The sequence below is a fragment of the Cannabis sativa genome, chromosome 9, assembly GCF_029168945.1.
Source record: "Cannabis sativa cultivar Pink pepper isolate KNU-18-1 chromosome 9, ASM2916894v1, whole genome shotgun sequence".
Taxonomy (NCBI): Eukaryota; Viridiplantae; Streptophyta; class Magnoliopsida; order Rosales; family Cannabaceae; genus Cannabis; species Cannabis sativa.
Genome location: NC_083609.1, coordinates 11,792,897 through 11,804,442, shown reverse-complemented (window position 1 = coordinate 11,804,442; position 11,546 = coordinate 11,792,897). Strand labels below are relative to the sequence as shown.

At 28.4% G+C, this 11,546-nt stretch overlaps 1 protein-coding gene across 1 annotated transcript; it reads left to right on the top strand.

Annotated features, from left to right (window-relative positions):
• Window positions 1–339: 339 nt before the first annotated feature.
• On the top strand, window positions 340–1,849 carry LOC115721731 (acireductone dioxygenase 1). The gene is made up of 5 exons (XM_030650800.2): window positions 340–630; window positions 733–820; window positions 903–997; window positions 1,100–1,339; window positions 1,446–1,849. The coding sequence occupies exons 1-5, from the start codon at window positions 619–621 to the stop codon at window positions 1,578–1,580; spliced, it is 570 nt and encodes a 189-aa protein (XP_030506660.2). The 5' UTR covers window positions 340–618; the 3' UTR covers window positions 1,581–1,849.
• Window positions 1,850–11,546: the final 9,697 nt, after the last annotated feature.

Genomic DNA, 11,546 nt, shown 5'->3' with positions numbered 1-11,546 from the left:
CGGTTTTCCACCAACACCCACCGAGAAAACAACCATTCAAGAGGGAAGAAAGAGAGTGACGAGAGAGTGGGACGGATAGAGGGAATTTTTTTGATAAATTTTTCAGTTTTTTTCTAGAGAGAGAGAGTGGTGCACGAGAGAGAGGGAAGAGGGAAGAGAGAGAGAAAGATCAATTTCAGATTTTAGCTATTTTATTTATTTATTTTTTTAAAAAAAGGGTAAAATGGGAAGTTCATGTAATTAATGGACTAAATTTGTACAAATTAAGGAAGGGTATAAATTTTGATATGCCTTGTATTATTAAGGCCAAAAATTGAAATTTCCCAACCAAAATTAGGACCGAAAATGAAAGAGTTGAGGAAAGCAGACAAAAATTTCTAGAGAGATCTTGATGGCATATTGGCAAGTGACCATAAAAAATAGAAGTCAGCAGAAAATAAAAGCCACAAAAATGTAGTGACAGGTGGTGATAAAGTAGACATGGGACTAATCTCTCAAACATTGAAAATATCTGAATAAATGACAATACTATATGAGTGATAATCTGCACAAAACAAACTTCATATACAAGCAAAACTGGTTTCCCTTCGTAGATTTGTTGTGTCTTAGTAACTGGCAATGGCGATGGAGGTGAGTTTACAATTACATGACGCAGTTTAGATAAATTCAACACCCTAGCTAGTAGATTTGTATTGTATTATTATATTTAGATAAATCTGTTATTTGAAGCAGGCATGGTTCATGGACGACAGCAATGAACATCCAAGGCTTCCTCACCGTCTCAACCCCAAAGAGCTTCTTCCATTGGACAAATTGGCAGGTCTCTGTCTCTCTCAGTCTCATTTTCTATCTTTCTATACCATATTCTTAAGTTGGGTGATGAATTGGTAAATATTTTGCAGAATTGGGAGTACTGTACTGGCACCTGAACCCCAAAAATTACGAGAATGATGAAGAACTACGCCATATTAGAGAAACCAGAGGTTATAATTACATGGTAATTGTAGGAAGGAACTTGTATTATTTACTGAATGTTTCATTATTTTACTTCTAATATGGAACAAACGAATTCTCTTATTTTAAATTTGTTGTGATACAGGATTTGATTGATATAAGACCTGAAAAGCTGGAGAATTATGAAGAGAAGCTGAAGAACTTCTACACAGAGCACATACATGGTGATGAAGAAGTCCGTTATTGTTTGGAAGGAAGTGGCTACTTTGATGTTAGGGACAAGGAGGACCGTTGGATTAGGATCTGGATTAAGGCTGGTGATCTTATTATCTTACCAGCTGGGATTTACCACAGGTTCACCTTAGACACCTCTAACTACATCAAAGTAAGTACTTTTTTAACCATTATTACTTTATGCAAAATAAATAAATAAATAAAAATAAAATAAAATTGATCTTAATTTTTTTGTCTGGGTGAAATTTAATGTACAGTTGATGAGATTGTTCATTGGGGAACCTGTTTGGACTGCATATAATAGGCCACAGGAAGAACATCCAGCAAGGAAGGACTACATTAAGAATTTGAATGAAGAAGTGGGACTCCAATACCCATTGGAAGCTCATTAAATGGACTTTCTTTCATAAGTCATAACTAGCATTACGTTATTATGACTTGTATTTGAATAAGAAATAAGTCCATATATTTCCTCTGCTAATATGAACCTTTATTAAAATGAATTTGGTTGCTATGATCTCATTTTTCACTTTTGTTTCAAAACTTTCTTATGAGAAAGAATGTGCAAATGTGATATGTGAGAGTATGAAACTAGTTGTTTGTGCATACTATAATTGTTTATTGTTATGTTGATATGATGTTATCATTGGAGTTATTGACATCATCATGTTTAATTTTTTTTAAGTATGATTTCATTACATATAGTTCATGGATGATAAGTTTTCACAGCAGTACATGAAATTTTGCTGGAAAAAGGACTTGTCTCGTTGAGAGTACAACTGAGGGAATATAATGGTGGTGTGAGTTTGGTTCTTCTATTTGCTAGGGGAACCTTAGAATGTGTTGATCATGATGGTTTCATTTTGAATGAAACTTTGTTGCAAATATGGGTGGTAAGGGTAGAGCCATAGAAGCATTCAAGTTAAGGAAGATGTCCATTTGCACCTCCAAAGTGGGTTAAATTTTCAAATACATTTCCTATAAGAAACTACAAGAAAAGTTGTCACACACAATTTTGGAATGGTGGTTTTAAAAGGATTAAATTTACCGTTACACCTCCAGTAATAAAATTGTCCAATTTACATTTTTGGATTTCAAATAGTTTATCTTCTTTGTTGGCAAATTGTTCAGTAGTATAGTTTCAAAGTTATTATAAAACCATTTTTTCTGTCAAAATCCAAATGGGGACATGGGGCATCATTTGTTAGAACTTGAGAATTGATGTGTTTATGTAGTAGCAAAGATCATAGTTGCTTTATTTTGGTATTGGAGTCAAACATCGTGCATTGTTGCATATGAATATTTTTGTCACTATAATATCTGGTTTCAAAATTGATCCTTCATTAATGTTGTTTAGGTGTAATTTTTCATAATATATTTTGTTTTTTTTTTAATCTTACACGAGGTATTTTGTAAGTTGCAACTTAAACTGTTATTGCAAAACTTCTACAAATTTTCTAATTTGGATGTAATTGATTTTCCTTTTCTTTTTTGAGAGAATGAATGAACACATAATAAGTGAACATAAACACTTTAAGCAATGTGACTTTTAAAAAATAATCTATTTTTTTTTTCTTCACTTTATGTGTGCATGAGCCGATTTAAATAGAGCATAATTGAATAATAAAAACTATTATTTAGGTTTAATTTTCCCTAAAAATAACTGTAGAACAAATTTTTCTTTTTAGTCGAAAAGTGTAGTAATATTATGTTTTGATATTGATCTAAAGTTCTAAATTACAAGTCTAGGATCCTTCAGAGGAAGTCCTTCAAGCTTGGTACATGGATGACAATGATGAAGATTTTAAATAGTTATTTAAGGTTATTTTAGTCTTTTATGCTAGTTTCTTATATAAGGCTTTCTTATTAGTTGTATTCTTTTATTTTTGACTTTTGGCAATTGAATGAAACTCTAATTTTTTTTTTTGGGTATTTTTTATTCTTTATTTGTTATTCTTCTCTTCACAAATAATTATCATGGTATCAGAGCAAGGTTTATGAGAGTGAATTTCTTAAGCGTAATCACAGCTTTCGTGGATCTAACCCTGCGATGAGTTGGCTAGGGGTCGCAAGGGGCAGCGCGCCCCCTGCCCGGGGTTCGGGGCAAAGTCCCAAAAGTTTTTCGTAGGTGTTCATACAATTTTTATATGCACAACATCCGTACAGTTCGACATTCCAGTTTTCGATATTGATTTCTTCAAGTTTTTTATTGATTCGCATAGCAGTTCTGGGTATTGATTACCACAGTACAATTCTGAAATTTTCATCGGTTTTGTATTTGGAAATTTTGCAATTTGTTCTTTTTTTTTTTTTTCTGCAATGGCCATTGGGCACCAATAAAAATGATTCCTTTCAAGCGATCAGTGTGAGATAAGATGGAAATGATAATTCGTATTGAAATTATGTTATGAATTTTTTTTTTTTGAAGGAAAAAAGATGTGGGGTTATATTTCTGGAACAAAGAGGAAATTAGCAGATAGTAATACAGGTCTGTTAAAAAAATTAGGAAGTAGACAATTTAAAAATTCTCACCTGGATAAATAACTTTGTTGAACAATCTATTTGTATCCAGTTAGCAAAGTACGAGACAACAAAAGAAGTTTGAGACCATCTTGCGAGACTGTATACACAGTCTAATTTTGCAAAGCAGTTTCAGTTAGAAACTGATATTAGAGCTATTGAACAGAAAAATATGAGCATTCAAGAGTTCTATTCTGTAACGATAGATCTTTAGGATCAATTGGCACTCACCGAATCAGCAGAGCTACGTGCTTTTGCACCATATATTGCTCGTAGAGAGGAACAAATATTAGTTCAATTTTTAATGGCTCTTCATAGTGATTTTGAGGAACTTCGTGGTTCTATATTACATCGTTCTCTGCTTCCTTCAGTTGATTTAGTAGTCAATGAATTGTTAGCAGATGAAATTCATCTTAAGTCTCAGTCAAGGAAAGGCATTCCCTTAACTCCCAATTCTTTTATTTTGGTAGTTCCTCCTACTACGTTATTTCCTCCACAAGAGAACAAACCTCACACAAAGGTTGGTATATTAGAATATTTCTAATTAAGGAAATAAAATAATATTATTGATTCTGATAAATGAATATTTTATATTCATTGAATCTGGACAGAATCAATTACGTAATATTCTATATATGGTCAGATTTCTATATTCATTACCTGATTTGATTTCCTGAATTAATTGTCATAATATTCTGACAATTAATGTGGCATAGATACTGATGGAGTATCTCACCTATAAATATAGGGTCTCGGTCCCCGAGCTCCTCACTCATTCTGTTCATAACAGCAAATTCCATCTAAAGAGAGTTGAGAGAGCGAGGAAGCCCGATTACCCATGGTAGTCAATTTCCTTTGCAGATCAAAGCTTATGTGGGTTTGAAGCTCAAGATTCAATGGCTGGAGGTATTTCGATCCTTATTCATAGTGTATATATGTTTGATTAATTCCGCACTTAATACTTAAACATATACATTTCAGTTTATATATATAAATGTCTAACAGTTGGTATCAGAGCAGTTTTTATCTCTGCCTTGATTTTAGTTTGAGTTTCATATATATATATATACTCGTATATACAGTGTTTATATATATATATATTTAATTCAGTGTTGATATATATATTTATTTTCGTTTGTGTATATATTTATATATTCATATTCATTCAATCCCAATTATATATATACATATATATTTTCATACATATATACTTGTTTATTCATTCAGTTCATATATATATATATTCATATATATATATATTTTTTCTTCATTTCATTACGTATATATGTTGTATATATATATATATATTATTTATATATCTAAATGCTATATACAAATATATACATATATACATTTCATATTTATATATATACATACAGTATTTTTATTTTTCTGTATATATATGTATATATATTTATATATATATTGTATATGTATTAATACATTCATATATTAATATAGATTGTTCTAAGCATGAAAATCCACTTTGAAAAAACAAAGAAATCTCAAAATTATTTTTCAGAAAATTTTGGTGATTTTTAAAGTCTTTGTTTTATGTATTTTCGATGCATAAAATCTATATGAATGTCTTAATTTTGCATTTAGATTCATTTGGAATTGATTTCATGATTTTTGGAAGTTTAAGGAAATTTTATTATGTCGTTTATGGCAGTGTATTTTTCAAAAAAAAAAAAAAAAATGAAAAAATTTAGATTTTTTTTTTTTATATATTTTTTATTTATTTGGAAATATAAATTATTCTCCTATTGTTAATTTAGTCAATAAATTGCATTCATTAATTTCCATTTTTAATTTAATACATATATTTAGAATTAATATGTTATTTAGTATAAACTGAAAATGGAAATTTGTTTTAATATGGTAATTAATTACATGATTTATTTAGGCATGTAATAATTGTGCAATTTGTATAATTGTGCATTTAATTATTTATTACCAAATTTATGTAATTTATTGTTTAAATTAATAAAATTTGAAAAATCTGCCATTAAGTATAGTCTTTAATTTTGCATTTAATTCATTCCATATAATTAATTGTACTAATTTGTATAATTACCTTATTTATACAAATTAATTATTAGTATAAATATTTAAGATATTATATGGTCATAAATGCATAATTAATTATATATTATGGAATTAAGCATTTAATTTATTATCATACAATAATTGTATTAATTTGTATTTATTTGGCAAATTTATGTTTAATGCAATTAATTTAGATTTGTATGATTTAAATGCTATACATAAATTCCTTTTATAGTGCTAGATATATTTAGAAATATTCAAACATTAAGATAGGTTGAATATTTTATATAGCACATTAAGTTTCATAAAACTTCATAAAATATTCATAAAACTTCCTAAAATGAATAAAATATGAATAAAATGTAAGTAATTTTGTGGTTTGACATAAGAAAACATGAATTTGGGACAAATGCTCATATCTAGAACGGTTTTTAATGATCTTCGGACGACCACACTAGGAGCATTAATCTCAGTGATTGTCTACTATGTTAATAACGAAATTACTTTTAGGTAGAGCCCAATACCTAATGTCAAAGTGAAAATATAATTTTATATAATTAGGGAGTAGCCACAGCATCCTTATTTGTATAAAATTATATATTAATTAAAATTCACCTTAATGGACATAACTTGTAATTAATTATATAGGTATAATAATTTTACCCCACAGGGGATTTTATTATATTTGTATAATTAATTAGGATAATATGTTAAATTAAATTCTCTTAATTTACCCCACGGGGAGTTATGGGGATTTAATTTAATAGTGTTATCACAAATTTAATTAAAGATAGATAATAAACCTTCATTTTCCAAAACTAATTGTTTAATTAAATCTATCATAAAGTTCATCTAATTTTATTAAATTTAAAATTTAGCCCACAGGCAATTTTGGATTTAGTAAAATTTTAATCTTCGGTTATACTTTGGTGTCTAGTGAACCACATAATTTTAAATAATTAGGGAGTAGCCACGGCATCCTTAATTATATAAAATTATATATATTAAGTGGATTAAGATCACATAATGGACATGAATTATGTGAACATAATAATCTTACCCTACAGGGATTTTATTATATTCACATGATTAATATGTTAAATTAAATTCTCTTAATTTATCCCACAGGAAATTATGTAGATTTAATTTAATAATTTTATCATAAAGTATAAAATTTTAAAACATTTATAAATAATTAAGTGTTTCATACCTTTCATTAAGATAGAAATATTAAACTTTAAGTTTTTCATAAATTGTGTAAATCTATCATAATCTACATCTAAATCTAATCTTATTAAATTAAAAATTTAGCCCACAGGCAATTTTTGTTTAATAAGATTTCATATTTAAGCATGTTTATTCATTGGTAAAAACATGATTCATTTAAACCTCAAAACTATATATGTAATTTTATTACATCACTATTCATAAATTTCTTCCATACTAGTAGAAAATTTCTTCCATAACAGTAGAAATTTTCAAAATTTATTCTGATAATTTCATCTAGCATATACAGTTTTTTTCTTGTATAATTAAGAAAAATAAATCACACTTTATTATCACCAATAAATTTTAATTTATTGTGTATGAATTCATTCTAATATAGTTAATGTGATTATTAACACATAGTGGATTATTTTAGATTGTTATTCCACATTCATAATTTCTTGCAAGGTTTACAAATAAACCTAAGAAAGTCGATCGTGAGCAAATCTTATCCACAGACAAGATAACTTCTCACATTTAGAAGTTTAAGGAACAAGCAATATAGTAGTGACTTTGTTTTAAAATTGGCAAAGATCTTTATGTTCCAAGATTCTATTGAAACTTGATTTAGACAGGTCTTTACTACAAATGATGTCACTCATAAAGATATGCAAGTTCAATCTGACAATAAGAAATGTGTTATTAATAAGAATTCTTCTACATTATAGCACCAAAAATTATGGAACATATCTCCATAAATAGAATAAATGTTAGTAAATGGTGGGGATCTTCATTACACTTGATTTTACTAACTTTATTTAGAACTTGTGTGAATTTCATTAAGAATATGTATTCCAACAAGTCAAAATCGGTGCATACTAGAATTCTATCATATTAGAAATCATACAAGTCAATTAATTTTGAAGACATGGACTCAAATTTTGCATCTCTTTTTTAACGATTACTCACATAAATAATTTTTCTACAAAAGTATGGATTTATATGTTTCAAAGACATTTAAATCTTAAGTAGAGAAATGGTGCATTTTGCATATTAAGATAGTGAGATCAAATATAAAATGGAGAATACTACATCAAAATTCGTGAGTATGGATAAACTCCCAGTGTATTTGTAAAGTTTCTTTAAAAGCATGGGTTCATTGCCCGATACATATGCTTGGTACACCCAAATTATAGTGTGTAACAGATTTAAGAAACTAAGCATTTTTTGGACATGGGGTGGAGCCTACATAGCAAACTCCAATCTTTCCTAAATCTTTGTCTATTGATACTCAACAATGGGGTGTACATATCGAATCGTGTTCTAACCAAAGTTGTTTCTCAAACATATTTTGAGTTGTGATAAGGTTGAAAACCGACTTGATGACATGTACACATTTTATAAATACCCATATATAGTTAGAGTACAATTGTCAAAGAAAAGATCTGGGCCCTAAACCATAAATGAGCATATTTCATTTGAAAAGCTATAAGGTTTAAGGGTTACATATTTTATTATCCATCTCACAACACTAGAATTGTGGAATTAAGAATTGACTTGATCAGTGGGAGTGATCAATCTAGGAACCTAGTTTCCGAGAAAGATCATTCATATTTTCTCAAACTTCCACCTCAAGTGTTAGATTAATTATGATTCACAACATCCCTTAAGATTAATGGTTATTGAGAATTCATAACTAATCATTAATAATATACAAGTCATTGGTAAAATTCTAATAAGTTATGTTATTTAGTAATTGCTTACAATTTCTAAAATAACATGTTATTGAACCATTTTCTCTTTTAAGAGTTTGTTGGTCCATCCTTAAGATGACTTATTAGAACAGTAAGATCAATGTTTTCTAGTGATTATATTTTGTACAATAAGAGTTCAACTACAATATTAATTTGAGACACAAATTAAATTATAGAATGATAAAGAATTGAAGTTGTAGTACAATATGCCATGAATGAAGAAATGAATATCTTAAATAGCAATAAAGTTTATCTTTAGTAAAGTTGTCTAATGGGGTGGAGAACATTAATTAAGCATAGGTTTTTTCACCAATAATATTCATTAGGCAACATTGAGAAACATAAAGATATAAAAGAATATTCATTGCTAAGAAGTTCATTTTGAACTGAGAATCAATAACAAATGAGATTTACATTCTCACTTGTTTTTATAAAAGATTCTATTATAGACCTTGGCATTTGCTGCTTGTTTCAATTCATTAATCAATTCCAAACAGTGAACTAGAGAAGAAGGTATACAGCTGCCATAAAGATTTTTCTCTAATAGTGGTGAACATATGCAAGCTTAAGATGTCTACCTATAGATTAAAACAAACATCTCACAAATTGGTATTATATCATCTTTTCCTTTAGGTTTGAAAAGAGAATTATGGAAATAATTATATACCAGAAGGTTAGTGGGAGTAATATTTGTTTTATACGTAGGCAATATGTTACTTGCAAATGATGATAAAAGTTTTCTATATAAGTTGAAACAATTCATATCTCAAATTATTATTTTGAGATAAGGAATATAAATAATATATATATTTTTAATTAATTAGAGAGTAGCCACAGCATCTCTGATTAAATAAAATTATGTATTATTCATCTGATATAACTTTTATCTTTAAGTGTGATAAATTCAACTCGAACCAAAGCATACGAAAAATGATCTGGAGTGAGAATAAATTAAGAACATTCATTTGCTTCTATTTTAGAAGCCTAATGTATGCCTAAGAGTCTGAATAAGACTTTGCATTACATTTGTTTCAGGATCGTTAAGTAGTATCAGAATAACTAAAGTTAAGACCACTTTATTTTTCATACAAAGTGATGAGGTATCTTTAAGATACTAAAAATTATATTCATACATATTTTAAGATGAATTGACCATATGGAAATATAGTTAACCAATTAGATTCTAACATACTTCACTGGTTGTATTTATTAACGTAAATCAATATTTTATTACGTCCTTAAGATTACCAGTAAGTTATATTGTAGAGAATCTTGATTGTTATTTCACTATAGAAGTCAGATTCATTTATTGTTTTGAGGATACATCTCGTATGATGTATTATAGAGTTTCATAGTAGGCCTAGAGTTCAGAATTACAGTTTCATTAGGCCATTAAGAAAATTTTGCGATAAATTCAGCTACAATATTTATGGCTAATAACTCTAAGAGTACTGGTCGAAGCTAGCATATCGACATTAAGTATTTAGCCATAAAAAGGCGTGATAAGTGGTCATTAATCACGCAAACTGAATTGGGTGATCGCATAGATCCTTGACTAAAGGCATGCCGCAACACAAATTCAAGGATCATAAAGTAAATATGGGATTCAGTTAACCCATATGCAGTTTTTTTTTATTTGTACAACCAAAAATTATTTAATGAAACTCTAATTTCGATATTTTCTCATATTTATGTGCACCTTAATTTCATCTGAGAAAATTATCGTAAGAGGACCTGAATAAACATAAGGGTTAGGGTTTATTCACTTAAGTACATTGTCACATAAAGTACATTGTTATATAATAAATATATCGTAATACATGGAAGATAATACTCGACTTATAATGAGGACATGTCGCTATGATTCGTATGTTTATTATATAATGAGGAACGTTTGGGTTTGAATGTTTTAGTTTAAATGCTGACCAAGTGGGAGAATATTAGAATATTTCTAATTAAGGAAATAAAATAATATTATTGATTCTGATAAATGAATATTTTATATTCATTGAATCTGGACAGAATCAATTACGTAATATTCTATATATGGTCAGATTTCTATATTCATTACCTGATTTGATTTCCTGAATTAATTGTCATAATATTCTGACAATTAATGTGGCATAGATACTGATGGAGTATCTCACCTATAAATATAGGGTCTCGGTCCCCGAGCTCCTCACTCATTCTGTTCATAACAGCAAATTCCATCTAAAGAGAGTTGAGAGAGCGAGGAAGCCCGATTACCCATGGTAGTCAATTTCCTTTGCAGATCAAAGCTTATGTGGGTTTGAAGCTCAAGATTCAATGGCTGTAGGTATTTCGATCCTTATTCATAGTGTATATATGTTTGATTAATTCCGCACTTAATACTTAAACATATACATTTCAGTTTATATATATAAATGTCTAACATGGTAGTGATGAGTGTAGCTTTTAGAAACAGAAAGGTCATTGGAAAGCTATTATTTAGGTTTAATTTTCCCTAAAAATAACTGTAGAACAAATTTTTCTTTTTAGTCGAAAAGTGTAGTAATATTATGTTTTGATATTGATCTAAAGTTCTAAATTACAAGTCTAGGATCCTACAGAGGAAGTTCTTCAAGCTTGGTACGTGGATGACAATGATGAAGACCAATGACTGTTAAATAGTTATTTAAGGTTATTTTAATCTTTTATGCCAGTTTTTTATATAAGGCTTTCTTATTAGTTGTATTCTTTTATTTTTGACTTTTGGCAATTGAATGAAACTCTAATTTTTTTGGCATTTTTTTATTCTTTATTTGTTATTATTCTCTTTATAAATAATTATCATGGTATCAAAGCAAG

Coding starts and splice junctions, on each gene's coding strand:
- LOC115721731 (XM_030650800.2), top strand. Junction 821..902: donor TCCATTGGACAAATTGGCAG/GTCTCTGTCTCT, acceptor AATATTTTGCAG/AATTGGGAGTACTGTACTGG. Junction 1,340..1,445: donor ACACCTCTAACTACATCAAA/GTAAGTACTTTT, acceptor TTTAATGTACAG/TTGATGAGATTGTTCATTGG.